A 25196-nucleotide genomic window follows, 5' to 3' on the forward strand; every position below is an offset into this window, starting at 1 on the left:
ACTTTCTGGGTATCTGAGTGCTTTCAGCCTCTAGGGAAGCGAGGGGAACGTGGAGAGTGGAAGTAAACAGAGCTCAAAAGTACTGCAGATGGAAAAGTAAATTATCTGTCACGGCAGAGGGTAAATTACTGTACAGTTCCTACCAAAGTTCAGTGTTTGAAGGTAAAGGTGAAGTCAAAATTCATAGTTTCACCAGAATAATTACATATTTGCATTTTACAACAGCAGGATTAGAGGACAGGTAACAGTGAATACTTTTAATTTGCCTCCTGAGGTAAGTTTGTTTGAAAAAAGCTGCATTGCTTACCTTAAAATCCACTTGAGGTACCAGTTAAATGAAAAAGCTATCAAGGTTTATGTACGGTAATAAGCTTTTATTGGATAGCTCTACATCCTGCTCTGCTGAAGGGCAGCAACCGTCCAAGAATGAAATGGTGAAAGAGCAGAAGATCATTGAGCTGCATTCCTGGATCTTTTTATTGCGACACAATATACACTATTGCAAACAGGTTGCGACAAGCAGCAGCACAGCCTGGAGACGGACTGTGTCTGGAAAAGATGTGTTCGCCTCTAAACAAACAAGAGCAGTCAAATTTCTGTGACTGCCGTAAACATCACAGGTATCTCATCTAAGACTTCTTAAGCTTTATGTTGTCATTTATTATGATAAAGCTATATGTTCCAGACCATTAGCTGCTTAAGATAAACAGAGTTTGAGCTGAGGGCATCTGGTACCTTCAGTAAACGCATATAGCTGTTCCTGCATAAACTGCAAAGCAGGGTTTGGTATTTATGGATTAAAATAAAATACATACTCACTAATCATCATAGCATATATATAAAATAAATGTATGGTTTTGAGAATGTGTGCTTTCCTTTTGTATCCAATCCCTCATGAACCTCCTTTCTTTGTCTTTTATTTTTTTTCATCAGTTTGACTAAATCTTAATGAAATTTCCTCTGTAAAAACTCAAATTCACTAAATGGAAAGCATATTAACAATTAATTCAACAAATCAATATATATTCTTTGTTAGTTTAGCCATGGACCTTTACTATTTCATAGACGTTCTAGCTTCTTTTTCAGAGTTGCTGTCCTGCAGTAAGTGGAGGCTGTGCTGTAGACTATCAACATAAAAAAAACCTCCTTGATTAGCAGTGAAATTACCCAGTCTCATTTATTTTCCCCTCATGGTTGTCCATTTTCTCTTTTATAATAAAGTGAATGTTTACATTGAATCTTGATCTGTTTGATTATGGAATATGTAATTATTTTTTTCCATGTTCTTATATCTTTCCAATTAATCACCTGGTAAAAAGTTTAAGTGAACTGGACATTCACATAACCATGAGCTCCTGTGGTTCATAAATGTGCTCCAAGCTAGAGATTATTAGTCTAAAAAGCTGAATTATGCATAAAATATGAAATTTAAGAAAGAGGTTAACCTTTGGATCCAATTGAAAGATTCTGTTAGGTTAGACCAAAAAAATGTTTTCTAGAATTAGCCAAAAGGCTAGAGGAGAGTCTGTGAATGGTCAGGTCAAAACCATCTGGGAATTTATATAGAAATGATGACTAAAAGAGTTGCAGATTGTTGAATATTCATGGCAATCAGCTGAAAAGTTTCCACATAATATACAATTCTGCAGATTTTCTTAATAGGTTTCTATATATGATATGATGCTTCTTTCATATACATAGGAAAATAGGCTGTATATACACTGCTCAAATATAAAGGGAACACACAAATAACATGATATGATTGAAATATTCTGATCGGAAAAAAAATTCTGTACAAAGATGAATGTGCCGACTACAAAATCACACATAAATCCTCATTGGAAATTAAATGTATTAACCAATCGAGGCCTGGGTTTGGAGTCACAAACCAAATTAAAGTGAAAAAAGACACTACTCTGATGTAATGTCCCTAAAACAGGTAAAATAAGGCTCAGTATTGTATGTGGCCTGTATGACCTCCCTTCAACACCTACGCATGCTCCTGATCAGGTGACGGATGATCTCCTCCCAGACCTGGACTAAAGCATCTACCAACTCCTGGACAGTCTGTTCTAAAACCTGACATTGGTGGACGGATCAATACATAATGTCCCAGATGAGCTCAATCAGATTCAGGTCTGAGGAATGGGCGTGCCAGTACATTGCTTTAATGCCTTCATCTTGCAGGAGCTGCTGACACACTCCAGCCACAAGAGGTCTAGCATTGTCCTGCATTAGGACGAACCCAGGGCCTACTGTACCAGCGTATGGTCTCCAGACTCTGTCACATATTCTGAGTGTGAACGCAGTTTCATCTGTAAAGAGACCAGCGCACCAGTGCTGAATTTACAAGGCATCCTGCACAGTGTCGAGCTGTAAGCAAAACCCCCATCTTTAGACGTCAGGTGTTCATACGTTCTTGCTACAGCTCGTATTGATGTTTTATCCTGGATGAGCTGAACTATCTGAGGTACTTGTGTGGGTTGTAGAGTCCGTCTCGTGCTGACACGAGTCTTAAAGCACCACTAACATTCAAAAATGACCAAAACAGCTAGAAAATATAAGTACTGAGAACTGGTCTGTGGTCCCCACCTGCAGAACCACTCCTTTATTGAGTGTGTCTTGCTAATTATTATATAATTAATTTCATTTCCACCACAGTATATAAAACTGAGTGTCACCCAGTGTTGCTTCCCAAGTGAAGTTTGATTTCCCAGATGTTTCATTTATGTTGTTTATGTGTTCCCTTTATTTTTTGAGCGATGTATAGCAGGCTGCAATTCCTCGTGAGCCACTGCTAGATCTGATGCATCTTGTAAGCTTGTTATGAAAGGCCTGGAACAGGAATATGGGAATAATCAAATATTTTTAATTAATTTAATAACAGCGAGCATGATCATACAGCTAAAGTATCAGAATTCACAATCTCTGTTTAAATTAAAAAGCAATATTTTCCATGTTAATTAAGTCTCCTGTTTCTGTAATTAACTTCCACGGAATTTCAAAGGTCTTATAAAAATATCTCGACTGTGCCTTAGGGCACATATCTGGGTGTCTGAAGTCACTACAAAAGCAAACGTTAGAAAATGCATTAATGCATTCACCAGTAAAAATAAAAATATTTTTTTAGTGAATGGATTCCATTTGAACAAGAAAAGACATGCAGGAATCACGAGAAGTAGCATTATAACATGGCTCAGCGCTCAAAAAGCCTAAACCTTTGTGATAGAGATGCTTTAAAAAAAAAAAAACAAACCAAAAAAAAAAAATCATCCATCATTGCTTAAACAAGGCGAAATGGCCATTTCTTTTTGTTTCCAATTGTTCTCAAATGATTAGCAGTGATATGGTGTCTTAAAGAATTTATCATTTTTATATATCTAAGGATGAATGGGAGACAAGCAGTCATCAGGCTTTATACAGTCTTTAATAAAGTGCTTTGATATTCCAAAGCGGTTTAATATTTAATGTAATTATTTATAATGATATTAACATACAGTATGATATCAATATAAAACTCATTTAGAAATAAATCTGCAGAAAATTATATGATTTATATGTAATATACTTGTTGGAAATATTTTTCATAATTACTTTTTGTGCATTCTGTAGAAAAAAAGCTTAGTGGCTGGTGCAATTATTATTCTTTCACTTCTATAATACATATAACTGAATTCTAAACTTTAGGTTTGTCTCAATATCTAATAAGTTTTTGTGAAGCGATAATATATATATATATAGTTACAAAGTATTGTGTAAAGATAAAACAATGATTTTACATATTATACTGAACATATTCCAACTGGCTGAAAAAGCCTTGTAGGAATACTGAAAAGTTAATACATGATTTCCTAACCAGAAAAATTGTGCAACTGGTCATTATGACATCATTGGTTGCTACGCCAGCCTGTAACCACCTTTAAAAATGTAACATCTTTAGTCTAAAATCCTCAGACTCATCAGTTAAAAGCAAAAATATTATTGCTTTTGGTAATATTATAAACATACTATATTGCTTCAGCTCTTCTTCAAATGACTTCTCAGCTGTGTAACATTTAGTTACAAATTTGTATCAGTGTCGAGCAAAACTATTTGGATTTTTGAGAAAGTAAACAAATAAACACTAAATCTCATTTAATCAAGCAAATTGTCATTAAAGTATGCCTAAATCTCACGTTTCATAAAGGCTAAAAGAAAAAAAATACACGACTTACTAAGGCCAACTACTAATTACCCCAGTCGGCCTCAGCAGATGGTCTGGTTCTGCTGGAGGTTTCTTCTTGTTAAAAGGGAGTTTTTCCTCTCCACTGTTGCTACATGCATGCTTAGTGCTTCAAGTCAATGAGTCGATTCAATCAACTGGTTTTCCTTAGATAGAAAACATTGAATCAATTTGACTGTATGATCTGGTTGAATTGTGAAGTGCTTACTGTAGAGATGATGTGCCGTGAATTGGCCCTTTATAAATAAACTGAATTGAATTGAATTGATATTATTTGCAATTTTTACCTGTTTATATGATTTTTATTTGTAGAGGGGTTCTTGTAAAAAATATAGATTTATTACAATTTAAACAGGAAAATAAGTTAGAAAATGGGTTTAAAAGGGACAAACAAAAGATTTTTTGAACTAATTTGATACATTTCCCTTTACTATTCAATTCCTCACAACAGCAATACACATAAAGAACAGGAAAAATGGACAGAGACATTTTTCTACAAAATAAAATAGTGAAAGGAACAAAAAAAAAGTGTTGCAATGCACTGAAATTTTAAAAGAAAGAAAAGTGATGGATGGAAAGGGAATTTAAAACAAGAAATGACAGACAAAGAGAGACCAATGGGGAGGTGGAGTCGTGTCCAGGGAATACAGGGATTGACAGAGTGAAGGTCTGAATGACATGGGGCATGAAAGAGAGACCAGGTGGAGACTTTGAAAAAAAACATTGGATCTGTCAAAGTAAATTCTCACACGATCACAACAGGCCTTAAAAAATGACTATCCATCACAGGTAATCAGAAATGACCTGATTCATTTTTGATTTTGACAAAGATTAAAGGTCAGAGAGTACCTCGAAGTTCCACAGATAAACACAACAAACTTAAAACAAAGAGGTGACAAGCAGTCTCACCACAAGGAATCCAAATGCAGCTACAGACAATAAAGAAAAAAAAAAACACCATGGCTTCATATATCTGGGCGTTTTTTCTTTGCATGGGAGCAGAAGGACCTGGGAGATGATCCAAACATCTGATAGGGATGTGTTCATCGCTTCGTCTCTGCTGGCAGCGCGGCAACTGTTATTAAAAAACTACAGAGCAATATCAGAGCTGTCAGTCATCTCTGAGAAGAAAGGCTGAGCTACATGTAGCTGGTCCTGCAGGAACTTAGTCAATATCAAGTTACTGCAGGAGCGCTAACAAACCAACATGCAGGTGATGAAACTGCCCATAATGATTGGTTAATTGCACTCGGAGTCGTTATTCTGAGAAAAGATAACAAAAAAAACTGTAGAGTTGAGGAGGACAGCTATAAAAATGGCCACATTAATCAGCCAAGAGGACAGAAAAATGATTCCTAGAAGCAGTTTCCAAAAATCTAATTTTTTGGCCATTTTTTATAAGTTAAAACTTCGTTATTTATCAAGTAGATGTGCAAAGTTATTGGTAGTTCGCTTCAAGTCGAACTGTTTATGACACCAGAAGTAGTTTTACAGTAACATGCACCATCAGTCTGCACTAAACTGTTTTCTGTGGAAGGTTGAGCTGCAGATAGCAGCTCCCTGCTGAGAGCATCACTTTATTGCTGATAGCCTGTATGTGTCTACAGCCAGCCTTAAGGTGGGGGGGCACTTTCCGCATGCTGAACCGGCTCTTTCATTTCTGACTCCACAGTTTATTGCCACAGCAACAGGCTTGTCTCCTGTGGTAACACGTTTTTCCAAGTCCCGTGAAAAGTGACGGACGTCTCTCAGTGGTGTCAGAAAAATTACATTTGTTCTGGTGAGAGACAGAAAAGAATGGTGACAGTTGCATGTATTCAGCAGCGATGACGACGTCTGACTACAGATTCAGTGTTTTTTTGTTTTTTTTATCCAGCTCTTATTTCAGGGAGGTTATCAGCTATTTTAAACAGCTACCCTCTTGGCTTCTTCTTAAGCATAGCTGAGCTCCACCACATTGGAGACTTTATGTAATAAGTTTTAGCGATACATGAAGCTAAAAACTTTTGATATTAAAATATGAAACAAATCATGATTTAGCTTCAATTATTAAAAAGCATTTCTCCAAACTCTCTTTCCTCATTAAGTTTAAAATTATCCTGGAAAACCAATTATTCAGACTATATTGTCTTTCAGTGAACCAATAGCAGGATGACTGGCATGCTACATTTCCCCACAGTCTCTCCATTTAGTTATTTTGAACAGAGTCTGGCTGTCTGCATGAGCTTCTTTTGTGTTGGGAGCTTTCAACATGACTCATCGGCATGTTGGGTCTTCCTTTTCAAAATGAATCCCAGAGACACTGAAGGGGAGTCACGCAGTAATGGATAGATTGGACCAGGAACTGTCAAACTGGGCCAATGAAGCTTTAGGTTAAAAATCCAACACCCAAAAAAGCTGGAATCAAATGTAGAAAGGTGACAGAAAAAACTCCAGAGTTAAAAAAAAGCAGCTTACACATATTGATAACTCAGAAATGCATGTTTCACTGCAACTGTATTCAAATAAAAAACCTTGTGTATTTTATGCTACATTATGCAGATATATAACCTTTTGCTGCTGCTGTAACAGCACAATTTCCCCGTCATGAGACAATAAGGGGATTTTCTATTCTATTATATCCAACTAAAATAACATGTTGGTTGAATAATATTTCCCACCCCATGCATTAAGCTGTTTCTGAACTGGAAAGCTCTGTCATTGACAGACTGTTGGACCCTAAATGCACTAGGGAGCGTTATCACAGATCCTTCCTCCCAGCAGCTGAAAGACTTTATAGCCATCAACAATCTCAATAAATTGTCATATTCATGCTGATTTTGCACAGTTTCTGTCTTAGTTAAATTAAATCCTTATTATTTGCAAATATCTGGTGTTGTTGCTATTTTCACATATCCATTACTGTAAAAATGTCAACAGCTGTTTATTGATTATTTATTCTACAGATGAATAGTATTCATATTGTAAAAACACTGTACAGGGCAGTATTGTGTTTATTTTTCTTAACTCTGTCACTTATTCTGTTATTTTGATACACTTTTTCAAGCGATATTAGAAGGTGAAACCTAGTAGTGTTTGGCTCATTTGAAAGAAATTTGCCAGTGAAATCTGTTGCTTCCATCCTGACAAAGTATCAAACATTTAAGTCAGCTTGCAAAAAGAAAAAGTCTAAAGGTGACTGATCTTAAATTCAAGAAGAAATTTTGTTGTACCTGTATTTTCAAGCAGAAACTGCTGAAAAAACTGAAAAACACTTAAATATTCATTCATAAGAAGCTGCAGCCTTTCCAGCAACTAAACTGTTTCCAGATAAACAAATTGACACCTGCAGATTGGTGCATGTTTGTCACAGACTTATTGAAGGGGGGTACTGCATAATTCATGGACTGCAACCGCTTCTGGATAAACACTGTGCTGTATTCCGTGCTCTGTATAGAGTTGTCTGGGGCCACGATTGCATAAAGCTGAGTTATATTGCAAAACATCAGCCCTGGTGATAGAATGGGTTATAAATAGGGCTTCTTTTTGTCCAGCAGCCTACGCAGGTGGCTGACACCAGCATAAACTGCTGCAGGACTGGGGATACATTGGGAATATTGTTAGATTATTGTTGGAGATACAGATGTGAAATCAAGACAAAAGGAAGGAAAGTCCTTATATGGTGTGCAGAATAACAAAACTGACTCCTCACTTTCTTGTCCTCATTTTTAATTCTCACCCCCCCCCCCCACCACCCCACCCTCCACTCCAATTCTCTGTCACCCACTCGCTTTTTTCACTGGCACCCTTTGAATCCTCAGACTCTGTCTTCTGTACCCACATACGTGTAACGCTGCTCTGTTCCCTTCGTCTATGTCTCTTTTCTCCCCGTTAGCCTCTTGTTACCATGGTTACCACACAATGAGCCTTACACTGCTAATAAGAAGAGAGAGCAGGAGGGATGAGCAGAGCGGCAGAAGAAAACGCAGAAACACGAGGGAAAATTTGTTTAAAAAAATTTCTTATTATTAGGTGCCAATCTATTCCTGGTGCAGGAAGTACATAATATAACATGAGGTGCTCAAGTGAAAAATCTACATATCAATACTTTTCATCTACTCTTAATCTTTTTCCCCCTTAAAAAAGTTTTTAGAAAGTTTATCAAAATACAACTAAAAACTTAGTTTTTAGTTGTATTTTGATTTTGGTAGTTGTAGTAGTTAATAATGCTATAAGAAACTTTTAACATAAAATGTGCTAAACAATTAAACAACTTTACTGCTGTGCTTTAGTGTTAAATGACATTGTTTTATATAATTTATTGTACTTTTTCAAATGTAAAAAAAGCAAAATACCTCTGCAGTGTTGCCGTCATGTTTTTATATGTGTTTTTATGGAGCATTTTTCTGTAAATATATTATATAATAATAAATATGAAGAAGAAAGGGATAATTGCTGCCGGGCAAAAACAACTAAATATGACCATTTTATTGACATAAAATATAGCTCTCAGCCCAGGGAGGCCTTCTGTTTGGGGTGGAACCATGCTTGGAAAAACCAAATCTATTGCAGCAGTGCATTAGAATTGTTAAAATGCTCATTTGCTTGCTAACTTTATGCTCTTAATGTGCTCTAAGAAAATAAGGTTGTGAACATCTGGTGGTTTTAATACATTAAAGGACAATTTCTCTAATTTTTACAGAATCTGACATATCAATTTCCTACCCTTTAAGAAAAGTAATATCATATCAGAACTGAACTAGTGGTATATTTTTTCTATCAATTTCTCCGGGGGTGATTAGGATGTGCAGGATTTCTACACATTTCCATAATTCAGTCTTTTAAAGAGTTCTCAGTCGTTTCCAAATCACTTTTTCAAGCATAGAATTAAACAGTAAAACATCTTTTGATTGCAGAAAGTTTAAATAAAAGAGACGGATGGATGTAAGGAGCAGGAGATCTACCTCAGATGGACAAAAATAGAGAAATAAAAATACTGAAAGAATGAATGAACTAAAATAATAAGTATATGAAACAGAAGTGTTGAATGATGTGCAGATGAATTAGGTTTATGTATTTGATAGGGAAAGTGCAAATTAATTAACAATATGGAAATGCAGCGGGAATTAGGTGGATGTCAAGTAGGACTAGCAAACTATTCGATGAATAAAGATTCCCTGTTTTTATTTTATTCTAGTGCAAAGAATTACAAGAATAGATACTTTAACAAAGTCATCTGTTGCATATAAGCACAAAGGTTTCCTGGGTTAATATTCTTGAAAAATTCTGTTTCCAATTTTTTCCTTTTTAGTTAATGTGATTGTAAAGGAAAGCAGAAAACAAGGAAGCGGGTCCCAAATAAAAAAAATAAAACATACCAGCAGAAGGTGCATTGCTGCCATCTGCTGTCTGGGCTGTCCCAGTGATGTGTATGGTCTTAGACTAAAATAGCGCATCCCCAGTGGATAATTAGAAAACAAACAACAAATTCATGTTTTTTAGAATTTCTAACTTTTTTTATTCTTCCTGCCGACCAGATTCTCTCAGGCTGCATCTCTCCATCCCTGGGTTAAACTGATAATAGATGAACAGATTGATGGATGAACTGAGAAAAGGAAGGATTGAATAGATTAAAAGTTAGATTTTAGAGGAAAATGCTTTCAATTTTAAAACTTTTCAGACTACGTGACAATGCAAAGACAAACAAGTTTTATGCACATTTTAAAAAATTATATAAAAAAACAACTATTGGACAAATCGGTCACTGTGTCTCAGAAGACATCCAAATATTTCTCATGTAATTTATTTGTTTTTCTGTTGCACACTACTTTCTCTTTCGTGTCTGCTGTTGGACATAGACACCAAAAATGGACAATAACATCAGATCAAGGTAGATGATGCTCTGATTTTCACCCTTAAAAAAAAGTCTATTAGTTTATTTTACTTTGCTGGTGGAGCTCTACTGTACTCCCTTTTTTTCCATATTTATTATTTTTTTTTTTTTTTACTATTTTTCAAGGATGCACTTTTTAAAAAGATGAAATTCTCCAGAGAGCTGTTCCAAATGAAATGTCCTTTTGTTTTACACATGTAAACAAAATGACACATCAGTCTATATCTATATATTCATAGACCCCATTCACTGAACACAGAACGATCCACTAAAGACACATTAATGCCATTACAGGTTACAAGGGATAAGGAGCTGGTAAAGTGGGACTTCTTTCTAATTTAGTCCTACAGAAAAGAAGCTGTTGAAAGCAAGAAAAGAAAATGTTTGACTTTGAGCAATATTTTGTCTTCAGCAGACATCAGCCTCAAGCCAAAAGGGGAGAAGGTTCAAGAGGGAAATAACACGTTGTTGCCAAAACACTCCTTCAGTGGGAATAAAAGCTGAAGATGTTTCAAGCTTTCACTCCTTTAGAGTCGGTGTGTGTCTGCTGCACACACACCTGTGGATTGATGATGCGCTTCTTTCATTTTAGGCACCACAGCGATCAAAGTCCAGCAGGGCGTCTGAACTGCAGCAGGATGAAACAAGCATCCACACACACACACCCTCCTGATGGGTGGACCTCCCCTGCTCCAACTCCTCTGTTTGTGGCTGATAGCAGAGGATGTGAGCTGGACTGAAAGCCAGGTGAGTGACGGAAGCACTAATGATTACATCACTAGTTAACGAGCGTAACCAAGGACAACGCTTTGCTATAACAACAAGACTCCCGTCGCTATGGTAACACAAATCAGCCTGACAAGGAAATGACATTAATGACATCAAGGTCGGAAGTACATCTGACAGTGAACGCACCTGATCAAAGAGAATATCTGTTTTTATTATCATTTTTTTTTTTTTTTTGATAAATGTACTAAAGATCTCATTTGTGCCGCTGATAGATGCCTGACTTAATAATTAAGCTGTAGAGGAAACCAGCTCGTTTATCACTGCTTTCATTTCATTTAGAGATGAAACTCTGAAACGCAGCAGGGCGAACAAGCATCATTAGAGGGAACCAACAAATCTTCATCTGCTGTGACAGCAGAAAGGACTCCCCACTGAACCAACAACTTTTTTTGCTGATGTTTTTAAAATCTCAATTTTAAGATAAGTAATAATGCTTCCCTTTGGAGAACAATCTCATTATCTGATTTTTAGCTGAACTTTTATTTATAAAAGAATCTTGTTTACAAGGCCTACATACTTTGTGTTTCCTTAGATTAATAACTTACTCCTAATAGCCTATTTTTATCTTTTATTAGACAATAATTTCATAGAAAATACAACAGAGAATACTATGTCAAAGAAGCATACATTACACACATAACTACAATATAACCTGCAGGACACAGATTATTTTTAGAATTCTTTTTTAAACTTCTGATCAGAAGATTTTGACAATCAAACTGATTATTGTTGTTCTATCCTTAAAGAACTGCAAGAGAAGGTGCGTTTGTGTTCTTGCGGACATTGTACCGATATTTTCCCAACAGGAAATCTGACATATTGCATGTTCAACCAGAAGATTTAAAAGAATTAGACTACCAAAGATATAGCAAGAAAAAAAAAACATTAGCTAATATTCTGTCAGGGTCTTTAGGCCATGACCTTCACCTTCACTGGGCTTTAAACAGCCAAGTATGAAGAAACTTGGATGTTCTTCAGCTCTTTTAAGTCCAAAGAAACTACTATCAAACAAATAAAGGTGGACTGGTCCCTTCAGGCTGGTAGTTAGTCTCCAAGTCAGTTGTTTTTTTTAACTTTACTGGAATGACTCTGACCTGGATGATGGAGAATCTTCACCGGCATATTCTACAATTCAGAGTTTAATGTAGAGTTTTAATATCTTGGTCTCTGGTTTCCAAGAGATGGAAGGGAGAAGCCTTGGCATTGTAAAGAAAAGAAGGGATCCAAAGGAGGAATAACTATGAGATAGCCATGAACAGAAGCAGGAGTTCCCAGGTGATTAGAGCACATTGGTTCAACCTTTAAATGGAGGGTCTCCATCATTTATGGATTCAAACTAAAACAAGTCAGCAGAGTTAGTTCATCCATTTGATAAGGATGACATTCTGAATCCATCACCTTGATGGTTTTCCAGGCACATCTCAAAGGAAGCAGATCCCTGAATGTTAAAAGCAATGGCTGAAATAAAGCATTTGGTTTCACTTTAGAATGCTTTAAAAAAATCTGGAGAGGATCATTAAGAACAGCTTGTTTTTGGCAGCCTGTTTTATTTTTAGTTTCGTCTCTGTGTCAAACTGTCTTTTTAGTTTTTATTAATTCTAGTCACATTAAAACTATTTTATTTAGTCAACTTTTAGTCGACTAAAACTCTGATCATTGTAGCCTTATTTTAGTCAGAATAACTCATGGATATTGTTGTCTAGTGTTGTTGATGAAAACTGAAGACACTATAGTCTGGCTTAAGTCAAGGATTTTAAGGTTATTCTGTTTAATACAATTTATATATAATGCTTACCTGGTAAGGTATAGATAAAACCAAATTCTTATCCTGTTATTAGCGCCTGGTTAGAGCTAATTAGCCATATTTATGTGTGTTGTTGTGGATACACAAACATAATACTCGCACACATACACAGCTTTGTTTTTATGGTTTATAGGGAGATTTTATTGACTTGTATTCATTTTATGGCCTAACCCAGGTTTAACCATTACCAACATAGACCTAATCTTAATCTAAACTGAGTTCACATCCTAGTCCTAAACTAACTCCCATCGGAAGAAGAGAACTATACCTTACATGTTCTGCATTGTTTTTTTCACCTGGTTGTAATTTAAGTTTGTCCGGATATAATTTCTTCTTGATCTTCCAATAAAACGCGGCCATAACTCCAACTCACTCAAACCGTTTTGTCCCACTGCATCTGAATAATGCTTGGAGTTCAGGAAGGGGATTGAGGGAGTGACAATGCCTGCGTCAGCGGACTGAGCAGCGCGACGCACAGGTGAGGTAAACAGAAAAATATAATAACACGACTAAAATTTACAAACTTATTTTCTCTCGTCTCATTTTAGTTAACAAAATTCATACACATTTTAGCAGAGTTTTGGTTTTCTGAACTACTTTTAGTCTTCTTTTTATTTACAAACAATATTGTATTATATAATTTATAATAGTTCTATTTATATGATATATATAAAGCAGTACTACATGAGAGCAAACCTCTTACAGGTCGAATATGATAAATGAATGATTATTTTAAGAGAAGATATTTCATCGTCTTGCTATAGCAAAGGTGTTTCTTTAAGATATTAGGCTAATATGCTTCAAATGATGTTTAAATTTGAACTAAAACAAAAAGATGCTTCAAAAGTCAGGAAGTGCATGCTGGTAGTTGACGTTAGCTATAGGATCAATGCATACCTGTTTTAAATCACCACCAAGAGACCCTACAGCAAATCTTATACAAGAACCAATCAGATTAAGAGAAACTCAAGAATCACAACTCGTTTTATTTTCATCCGATTAAAACAATACGAAGTCTATTTTCTAACAACACTAAAATTGTTTTTCAGTAAAATGGGGTTAACAGTTTTTCTCCAAATTCCCACCGAGTTATCCAATCTGAAAGGAAAGTCCAGCTATGTCTGGTTGTTTTTTTCCCCCTGAGATCTAATTTCTGCCTGTGAGGTGTTTGCCTGCCTCTTTGGCTTACCCTCCTGTGTGACAGCATCAGAAATACGATTTCAATTTCTTGACACCAAGGGCAAAAGATATAAAGTCTCATTTGGTCTTCAGGCTGAAAGAGATTAGCTTCTATGTTCACTCGGGCGAAAAAAGATGCAGTGAAAGAACAACCGCTGCAGCAAAAACAATGTCTCACCCTTAGAGCTAAAAGTCATTCAAACTTTTTACTGAAAACCACCTGAGCACCAAGTCTTGGTAAATAAATTGAATCTACTAGTTTGAATGTTTTTTCCAAATAATTTGTCAATCCTTATTTATTCCAGCCTTTATATATTCTTCAGTAGTATGATTATCGCAGAAACATTTCAGCACTGGACAAAGATGAAAGCCAACTTTCTAGGATGTCTATGCATCCTCTAATGAGATGAAGTGAAGCTGAAGTGAAATATTAAAGCCACTGTTCTACCTGTGAGTTGACAGTCGTCGTTGGAGCCTGCAGAGTCCTCCTGATTGGGGCTGAGAGGAGGGCTGGCAGGGGGACTGGTGCTGAAGCTGGCGTAGCCAAGGGAAGAGCTCACCTCACTGGGTTCACAGCTGTGGTTGACTGGCCTTTGGACGTCCAGAGAGGAAGACAGGGATGTGCGCTGCTTTGGCTAAAAGAAAAAGAAAAGAAAAAGATTAAAAAACAAGGTATAGTGAGATGAAAAAAAAAATGAATTAATATTCCTACATATTAAAATCTTTTTATTTTTTATTAATTTAGATAAGTTAAACAGATAGCAAAAATAAAAGATCTGGTCTAGATTATAAACTTGCTGCACAGGTTTGAACTTAGTACTGATTTTTTCTAATAAACCTGTGGAAGATAGCCACCCTTAATACTGTGTTAAAACAATTTTTTTATAGCAAACATCCAGGTTTTGGTATCATCTCTCTTCTTATTAGGGAAGATAAAGCTAACAACAAAAAAGTTCCACTGTTGAGTACATTCAGAAGCCAAAGATAAGCCAACTTTTATTTCAAAACAAGTTAAAGGCCTGTTTGGGATCTACACTATATTGCCAAAAGTATTTGCTCACCTGCCTTGACTCACATATGAGCTTAAGTGACATCCCGTTCCTAATCCATAGGGTTCAATATGACGTCGGTCCACCCTTTGCAGCTAGAACAGCTTCAACTCTTCTGGGAAGGCTGTCCACAAGGTTTAGGAGTGTGTTTATGGGAATTTTTGACCATTCTTCCAGAAGCGCATTTGTGAGGTCGCACACTGATGTTGGACGAGAAGGCCTGGCTCTCAGTCTCCGCTCTAATTCATCCCAAAGGTGTTCTATCGGGTTGAGGTCAGGACTCTGTGCAGGCCAGTCAAGTTCATCCACACCAGACTCTGTCATCCATGTCTTTATGGACCTTGCTTTGTGCACTGGTGCACAGTCATGTTGGAAGAGGAAGGGGCCAGCTCCAAACTGTTCCCACAAAGTTGGGAGCATGGAATTGTCCAAAATGTCTTGGTATGCTGAAGCATTCAGAGTTCCTTTCACTGGAACTAAGGGGCCAAGCCCAGCTCCTGAAAAACAACCCCACACCATAATCCCCCCTCCACCAAACTTTACACTTGGCACAATGCAGTCAGACAAGTACCGTTCTCCTGGCAACCGCCAAACCCAGACCCGTCCATCAGATTGCCAGATGGAGAAGCGCGATTCGTCACTCCAGAGAACGCGTCTCCACTGCTCTAGAGTCCAGTGGCGGCGTGCTTTACACCACCGCATCCGACGCTTTGCATTGCACTTGGTGATGTATGGCTTGGATGCAGCTGCTCGCCCATGGAAACCCATTCCATGAAGCTCTCTGCGCACTGTTCTTGAGCTACATGAAGTTTGGAGGTCTGTAGTGATTGACTCTGCAGAAAGTTGGCGACCTCTTCGCACTATGCGCGTCAGCATCCGCTGACCCCGCTCCGTCAGTTTACGTGGCCTACCACTTCGTGGCTGAGTTGCTGTCGTTCCCAAACACTTCCATTTTCTTATAATACAGCTGACAGTTGACTGTGGAATATTTAGGAGCGAGGAAATTTCACGACTGGATTTGTTGCACAGGTGGCATCCTATCACAGTTCCACGCTGGAATTCACTGAGCTCCTGAGAGCGACCCATTCTTTCACAAATGTTTGTAAAAACAGTCTGCATGCCTAGGTGCTTGAATTTATACACCTGTGGCCATGGAAGTGATTGGAACACCTGATTCCAATAATTTGGATGGGTGAGCAAATACTTTTGGCAATATAGTGTATGTCCTGTTGAAATATCAAAAAATTAAAAGTTTCATTAAGAAACGTGATTTGAAGGAAAGTTGAAAAACTGAAAACAACCTAAGCATGATGCAGCCACTGCTATGCTTAGCTGGTATCGCTTCTAATCATACAGAGTGGCTATAAAGCTTCTCTGCAGCAGTCATTAAGGGTTATACAGCTGTAAACATCAGTCAGGGTGGGGGTGCTGATCTTTCAAAAGGTTGTTCATTCAGGTTGTAACAGCCAATGCCGATATTGAAACGACGGTTTTACTGCAGATCCTGGCTAATGATAAGTTTGAGTCTAAGATTTCCAAACATATTTATGCTTCTTCAGAAGGGAAAATTTTGGGTTAGACGGTTGAAGCACGAACAGAATTGGGAATTCATCAAGAAAATGAATGATTTTCACTAAAAATTTAAGCTGGTTTAACTGCAAAACAAGCAGTTCATTTAAGGAACTTCAGCTGCCTTACACAGACCAGTCAAAGATAAGTGGCCTTATTACGTCAAAGTTATCAAAAAACTGTGTTCCAATGAAATCAGCAGCAAACTAGTGTAATGCAATACATGTTGCAGCTTACAGGATAATCCTTACTCCTCTGAATGCGCCTCTGCTGTAGTTCTCAGCGCACTGAGGCAGAACATGCCACTGGCTGTAGGAAATGATTTCATTCACTTCCTTTAGTAGTTCTTCGACAGCTTTTTAACCACTCTGCTTTTAGAGACCGGAAGTTCAGACCCAGTCCTCAGAGGAACCATCCTGCAACCCTTTTTAAATACACCTGAAACTGAAATTTCAGGATGGTAGCTCTAAGGACTAGATGTGCACACCCTTGATCTAATAGACTAAATAAAATCTAAATATGTTACTGTGTAGCAAAAGGTATAATCTTTAGAAAGGAAATTTCACATAAATGAGTTTGCAAAATAGAAAATGTTTGAGAATCTCAATATTTGTGTTTTGTTAAACAAAACAAGGCAAGATGAAGACAGAGAGATGAAAACAAGAAAGCAAAAGAGCAAAAAGCAGCTCAAATCTAATCTAAATCAGAGAAAGCAGCAGCGAAAATGAAGACAAATGAAATTGGCATCTGTAAGCATGTCTTACATAATCACGGATTTGCAGCTCTTAAGAACCTGCTGCTGTGCCTTAGAAACAGCTCACACAGTTCAAACCTCGGTGGCATATGTGGCACGAATCAATACGGTAAACCACGAGGGTCAATTCAAATTCAGAAACATTCAAAGGAGGAAACGCAACAACCTTCCAGAGACTTTCAGCGTCTTTTTTTGTGACTCAAGGCAAAAGAACTCCAGGGATTAAAGGAAACCGAGGCAGGAGGAGGAAAGGACGCCCCTCTGGTTATTTGGGCTGGAAATTAAAAACCAAAGCAAAAGAACAGCCGGTGAATAGGTGGTTCAGGAACATTGATGGAAAAAAACAAAGAGAAAGTAAAAAGAAAATACTGAAAGCTGAAGGACATTATCAGTGCAATATTGATATGAAGGGCTTACACTTGAACATAGAACCAGATGGAAAGACAGAGAGGATGGTTTGAAGCATTTCAGGGAAATAAATGAAAAATCTGTATGAAATATTGAAACAAACAGCTTAATCTTTTCCAGATTTATGGACATGTTTATATTAAAACCTCACACAGCTGAGGGCTTAAACCATGTATGTGGATTTCTTTTAAACTATTGTTATATAGTTTTATAGGCTATTAAATAAAGGTGTAATTTTAGTGATGAAAATAAAAAATATATATATATATATATATATATATATATATATATATATATATATATATATATATATAGATATATATATATATATATATATATATATATATATAGATATATATATATATAGTAAAGTGTTGTTGAATAGGAGTACTTTGTAAATCGTATTTTGGAAAAATTGCATTACATTTGCACATTAAGTCAAGATTGTTGCTAACTAAGTCGATCTATGCAAATGGTTCTGCTTTAAAAGTGATTGAACTTTAGAAAGAAAGACGGCTTCAACAAGAGAACAGTCGGTTTGAGCAGTGGAAAGGACTATAAAACTCTTAAGACAGAATTCCACCTGGGGGGGCGACAGAAGCTCTTAAAAAGAAGGAAATAACAAATAAAGACTGAAGGGAAACATCTCGGTAGACCAAGGGAGACATCAAAGTGTCAGGCCATAAAACATTCAAAGAAATAAGCTTGGAAAATAGAAAGCACACAAGAAAGCAAAAGAACATCAGCAAGACTAGATTTTTTGGCTGAAGGAAATGCGATTTATGTCTGGAGAAAAAGAAAAAGAAAGAAACTGAACCTTCATTAACCCCTAAACAGAAATAAATTGTCTAGTCTGTAAAGATGATGAGTTATGAGCTGTAGCTGATTGGAAAATTCATTCAAATATATATATATATATATATATATATATATATATATGTTTCTTTCAATTTTAGCAACAAAAAATGGATCCAAAAAAAATCTTAACTTAAAGAGAAATGTTTGTAAGTTTTTACTAAAAAAATATCTTTAAAATAGCCTTTTTAGTTTACCCTTTAGGGCTAAAACATTTTTTGATGAGCAGACTGACACCTCAGTACATGATCGCAGCAAGTGGGGCGCTAGGGGTGCTGCAGCACCCCGTAGTGGCAAGAGGGAGACCTTTTTTTTATTATTATTATTAAAAATACTTTGCACAATTTATAAATTTGTTATGAATATTTTGGGAAAAGATTTTGACTTGTTTTATTTTACTGTTACGTGTATTTGGATTTTAATTTCATTATTTTGAGGCCTAATCAACACAAGTTACGGAGGTTAGGTTGTCAAGGCAACGCCAAAAAAGCTAGTGGTCGCCGAGTAAAGGCCCATTCATACCTCACGTAAAAGACGGATACGGATACGTGTGGAGTGTTTCATACGTTCTAACCGTCGGTTTCGTCCGTACTTTGACACGAAAATTGGGAGCTTACGCTTACGGACGATACAATACTACCGGAAACGGTGGGGGCGCTATTGAGTTTTTAGTACAAAATGTCAACAAAATCACAAAGAAGGTTAGAATTCTGTGCTTTAAACAATGGAACATCCATCTCCCGCATAGGCAACACCAAATTGCAAAATTCCCCATCAAAAGGGCGACTGATATTCAATGGCCTCACGTTCCACCGTCGATCTCGTTTTTTACTTTTCTTTCGCTTACGGAGCAAATGCAACAGAATCAGGTCTTTGACCATCGCCATGTTTTGATCAATGACGAATCATTGGCGCCCAGCACTGCCACCTAGAGGAAATATGGGTTATTGCGCACCTCAACGGACAGAGGTATGAAGGAGTCAACGGATAGAACGTACGGACAGAAATACGGACGTGCAGGCCAAACGTGAGGTATGAATGGGCCTTAAAGAGGTATCCCGCTCGAAACAGCCGACAAGTAAATGTCTAATTACAGAAACGAGGAGGAAATAAGGCACAGAATTGCACTTCAAATTCATCCGCTCATGAAAGACTATCACCACGACCCCAAAGCACACTTCAACATTTGGATATCTGTAACCATGGCACCATGCTTGTAGCTCAAATAGCATGGTGCCGCCTAACACTTTCATATCTATTAGTGCAGTTTAACGTAACCATAGTATTTTAGAGTGTTATTTTGATCTTGGGTTCTTTGTGTAATGGATGTGGAGAACTGTTCATTAACGTTTAAATAGTGCAATAATATAATTATTTCCTTGTGGTTTGCGTGAAAGGATTTTGGAGTTAATAGCGTTAAGTGTGACGCAAACACATTGACTCAGGTTCATGCCAGCTGAGCAAATCTACGTTGTTTTAGTGTTATTGTGAAGTTTAATTAACAGTGCATATATTCACCTGATAACTGATGATGTCCTTGTGTTACAAACCGTGGTTGCGTGCATTGAAGTGTATTTGACAATAAAGTAGTGAATCTAAATCTATTTTCATACTTATTTGTATTGTATTTTAAATAGGCCTATAGGCTCATACAGTAGGTCCTTTGTCCAAAAACAGATGCATCTATAAGCCTGTAGCATATTTTCCTTAATTTACTTCAGGTCCGAAGTTCCTGTTTCTTGGATGCAACATTAAGCGCGTCCATTTTAAATGTATCCAAACCTGAAAAAAAACTTGAAGTATTATATTCAAGATGAATTTTGTGAACAACTGGAAGTGACCGGCATCCAACTCAACTCAGACACCAATAGCAATTCCAGGTAAGGTGAGAAAAGTAAAACTTGTATCGTTACAAAACTCCATCATGTCTCTTTAAGGCGCCACAGAAAAAAAAAAAACACTACAGGTGCTGGTCATAAAATTAGAATATCATGAAAAAGTAGATTGATTTCAGTAATTCCATTTAAAAAGTGAAACTTGTATATTATATTCATACATTACATACAAACTCATATATTTCAGATGTTTATTTTGTTTAATTTTGATGATTACAAATGACAACAAATGAAAATCCCAAATTCATCATATCAGAAAATTAGAATATTACTGAAGACCAATAAAAACAAAGGATTTATAGAAATGTTGGCAGACTGAAAAGTATGAACATGAAAAGTATGAGCATGTACAGCACTCAGTATTTAGTTGGGCCTCCTTTGGCCTGTATTACTGCAGCAATGCGGCGTGGCATGGAGTCGATCAGTCTGTGGCACTGCTCAGGTGTTATGATAGCCCAGGTTGCTCTAATAGTGGCTTTTAGCTCTTCTGAATTGTTGGGTCTGGTGTATTGCATCTTCTTCTTCACAATACCCCATAGATTTTCTATGGGGTTAAGGTCAGGAGGGTTTGCTGGCCAATTAAGAACAGGGATACCATGGTCCTTCAACCAGGTACTGGTAGCTTTGGCACTGTGTGCAGGTGCCAAGTCCTGTTGGAAAATGAAATCTGCATCTCCAAAAAGTTGGTCAGCTGCAGGAAGCATGAAGTGCTCTAAAACTTCCTGGTATGTGGCTGCGTTGACCCTGGACCTCAGAAAACACAATGGACCAACACCAGCAGATGACATGGCACCCCAAACCATCACTGACTGTGGAAACTTTACACTGGACTTCAAGCAACGTGGATGAAGTGCCTCTCTTCTTTTCCTCCAGACTCTGGGACCTTGATTTCCAAAGGAAATGCAAAATTTACTTTCATCAGAGAACATGACTTTGGACCACTCACCAGCAGTCCAGTCCTGTTTCTCTTTAGCCCAGGCAAGACGCTTCTGACGCTGTCTGTGGTTCAAGAGTGGCTTGACACAAGGATTGCGACAGCAGAAACCCATGTCTTTCATACGTCTGTGTGTGGTGGTTCTTGAAGCACTCACTCCAGCTGCAGTCCACTCTTTGTGAATCTCCCCCACATTTTTGAATGGGTTTTGTTTCACAATCCTCTCCAGGGTGCGGTTATCTCTCTTGCTTGTACACTTTTTTCGACCACATCTTTTCCTTCCCTTCGCCTCTCTATTAATGTGCTTGGACACTGAGCTCTGTGAACAGCCAGCCTCTTTAGCGATGACCTTTTGTGTCTTGCCCTCCTTGTGCAAGGTGTCGATGGTCGTCTTTTGGACAACTGTCAAGTCAGCAGTCTTCCCCATGATTGTGTAGCCTATAGAACTAGACTGAAAGACCATTTAAAGGCTTTTGCAGGTGGTTTGAGTTAATTAGCTGATTAGAGTGTGGCACCAGGGGCCATCAATTTTGAACCTTTTCCCAATATTCTAATTTTCTGATATGATGAATTTGAGATTTTCATTTGTTGTCATTTGTAATCATCAAAATTAAACAAAATAAACATCTGAAATATATGAGTTTGTATGTAATGTATGAATATAATATACAAGTTTCACTTTTTAAATGGAATTACTGAAATCAATCTACTTTTTCATGATATTCTAATTTTATGACCAGCACCTGTATGTCTGCTGCCCCTCATCTTCACCCCACAAAGCGGCTGGACAGCTACCAACCGCACTGCGGTGAGGAGATCAGGTGGGGTTTTAGGTTTCGAAAGTCAAGAGGATCAAACAGTCGTTTGGTCCTTTTATTCGGTTCTTCCATCCCTTTCTCTAATTACTGCAGTCAAATTCAATGGAAAAACCTTAGAAAATGTGAATCAATATTCAGATTCAATTTTATACCTTCTAATATTACAACACATCAGCATCCCAGCGTCTGTATTCCCCTTGAGGATGACACTAAAAACCAGCGAGGTGACGTTTGGTGTTAAGGCCCTGAAGTCTGCGTCTGCTTTGAGGTAAGGAAGGATGTGTCCGACCTGTTTCACAAAAACTCAACCAACCTTATTGTTATGCAAACACTGATGCAGCTTTGAGGTTTGAGTGTATTAATAGCCTCCCTGTCACTACCGACAGAGCTGACAAAGCAACAGAATATGTTAGTCTATTTAATCAGAGGTCATTTTTACATCAGGCTGTTCCTCCGGCTCATTATTTTTATCACTGTATCTCTAAACTTAGGAAAAAGGCAGATAACCATAGCCTACAAACAGGCCGGATATCAGTCTCATTCAAAATTCATAACAAGGCCTCATCCTGCAATTCCAGCCTGTCATCTGGTATAAATAAAGGCATTTAAAATGTGATGCATGCTCTGTGTAAAGGAACATAAAGACGAATCAAAGACAGCTTGATGTTCCAGTACACGGCACAGCAATAAACTCCACTATTTTATTTTACAACTCTCTCTCCCTTTCAGAGAATCACTTCAGCAGCAGCAACCAACAGGAGACCAGAAATGTTTAAAGGTCCGATGCATCAACTAGACAAGATCCTAGCAATGCAGAGAGACATCCGGGAATAATGACAATGATATATGAGGCCAATGGGGAATCACCCTGAGTGGGCACAGAGGAGGAGGATACACAATCCTGCTGTCAGGATCAGGACTTTACTCCATTCATCTTTTTTAGCATGCAGATACGGAGCCTTATGATCGTATTCCCACCTCTTTAGTTTGGGCACATTTTGTCTTGTTACGGTGAAACCACAAAGTCTCATCCGCAGTACCTCGCAAAAGTATTCAGGCCTTTTGAACTTTTCACCTTTAGCCACATTTCAGGCTTCAAACATGAAGATAAAAAATATAATTTTTTTGAGAAGAATCAACACGAAGTGGGGCACAATAAAGTGGAACAAATTAAATGTGGCAAAAGTTCAAGGGGGTCGAATACTTTTGAAAGGCACTGTGCTGTAATATTTATAACCTTTTGTCCAATCAGCTTAAGTCAATATCCATCTTAATGTGCCATTCTTATGGAAAAGCATGGTAGAGGCAGTAACATGCTGTGGGGGTCGTTTCAATGGGCAATGCAGCCACTAGAGTGATATGGTAATGTTTGCATCAAATCTAGGGCTGCAACTAGCGATTATTTTGCAAATCGATTTATCTATCGATTATTTTTTATAATTAATCAATTAATTCTCAGATAGCTAAAGGTTCCTTAAAGAAGATTGTTTGCTAAAATAAACCAGGTGAAACTAAAACTTTTCCACTAAAGGAGTTCTGGATCAAGCATACTGACAGACGAAAATGTTTTTTTTTTTTTATCTTAAATGCAAAATGTTTATATATTTTTATAATAATTTTGATATAATTCCTGCTCTAAGTGGATTTATCTTTCAGCTAGGCATGCTTTAAAGTCTCTATACTCCAGGTAATGATTAACTGATTACTAAATTAGTTGACGATTTTTTTCAATAATCAATTAATCATGATTCATTCGATTAATTGTTTCAGCCCTAATCAAATCCAATGAAAAAAAAATAATACTTTATGGTTTAATAGTCACAAAATGTGCTACTGAAAGAATACAAACATTTTATAATACAATGTACATGATGGACATTTATAAGTAGGACCTACACTTTATCTGAAAGACAAGTAATCAGATATAAATGAAACCTTATTAGAAAAGAAATAATGTAAAAAAAACAAAAAAAACAAAAACCCAACTGATTATCAATTTATTCTGATATTAATCTGCTTGCTGCTATATGCTTTGTGGTGTTTATTGTGCTGCAGGCTGAACAAGAAAGAACCAAAGTTATCAAACCATTACTCAACCTAGTGAGCAGGCTGCTGAGCTGCACCGTTTTAAAGCTGGTTTGACACCATTTTATGTTACTAAATATGTACACAAGCATACAGCAGAAAACACACTGAAGCCTGGCATTAACAATGCAAACAGGCGGTGGGCTAATGAACATGTCGTGGCCAATTGAAAGGGGATTAATGAGCTTAGACACAGATGCACACTTAGAGACGACACACAGTGCAGTCAGGTCTTCTATGACAGGCTGAGGTTGAGCAGAAATCTCCTTCCTCTGCTTTAACAGCATCCCTATGGGGGAAACATGCCGTTTAACATCCTCCTAATGGGTCTGTGTGCTAATAAATTACACGCACCTTAAAAATCTTAATCACTCCTACCTGAAAAACCTTGAAGAAAAGTGAGAGGAAGCAAGGGTGGTAAAAATTATTACCCTTAAATAAGTTTTAGGATAGTTTAAAAATGGAATTTAATTTATTTTGCAGTTTGTAAAGACATTCTTCCTTATGCCACTGCTTGCTCAAGTCAGTTGGATTACAGCTGTAAAATACAGGCCAATAAACAGTAATTATTTTTTAAATAGGACAACTTAGCTTATTATTATTATTATTTTCACACATTCATCATATTTTTTCTTGCTGTCCCCCCCAAAAAAAGATGCTTACAATTTAACTTAATCATGATATTTCCTCTTATATGAAAGTCTTTATTATGTTTTATTGTGTTGTGTTGATTGACATGTACCCCCCACCCCACACCCCACTCAACAATCCAACTAAATGAACAATCAGCGAGGCGTAAATATTTTTCTGTCAAAAAAAACTAAATGTCTTGATCTTTTAAAGGAAGCCCATGCCGTGGCTCAGAGAAAATAATCAAATGTTATGAAAATATTACATCTCATTAAAATGTTGCCTGAGTCAATCATCAAAAAAGCCCTCAAAACTAAGTTTCAGCCTCCTGCT

General features: G+C 37.1%; 1 protein-coding gene across 5 annotated transcripts in view; it reads right to left on the minus strand.

Moving 5' to 3' along the window:
- The window catches only part of anks1b (ankyrin repeat and sterile alpha motif domain containing 1B), a 296256-nt gene that overhangs the window by 97590 nt on the left and 173470 nt on the right, over nt 1–25196 (minus strand). For all 5 annotated transcript variants that reach the window (XM_038294207.1, XM_038294206.1, XM_038294209.1 and 2 more), the window contains one exon: nt 14315–14501. In XM_038294207.1, the coding sequence (XP_038150135.1) occupies nt 14315–14501 (187 nt within the window). The remainder of the gene's footprint in view (nt 1–14314; nt 14502–25196) is intronic.

This window comes from Cyprinodon tularosa, unplaced genomic scaffold (assembly GCF_016077235.1).
Source record: "Cyprinodon tularosa strain WSP-4 unplaced genomic scaffold, ASM1607723v1 ctg336, whole genome shotgun sequence".
NCBI classification, from domain to species: domain Eukaryota; kingdom Metazoa; phylum Chordata; class Actinopteri; order Cyprinodontiformes; family Cyprinodontidae; genus Cyprinodon; species Cyprinodon tularosa.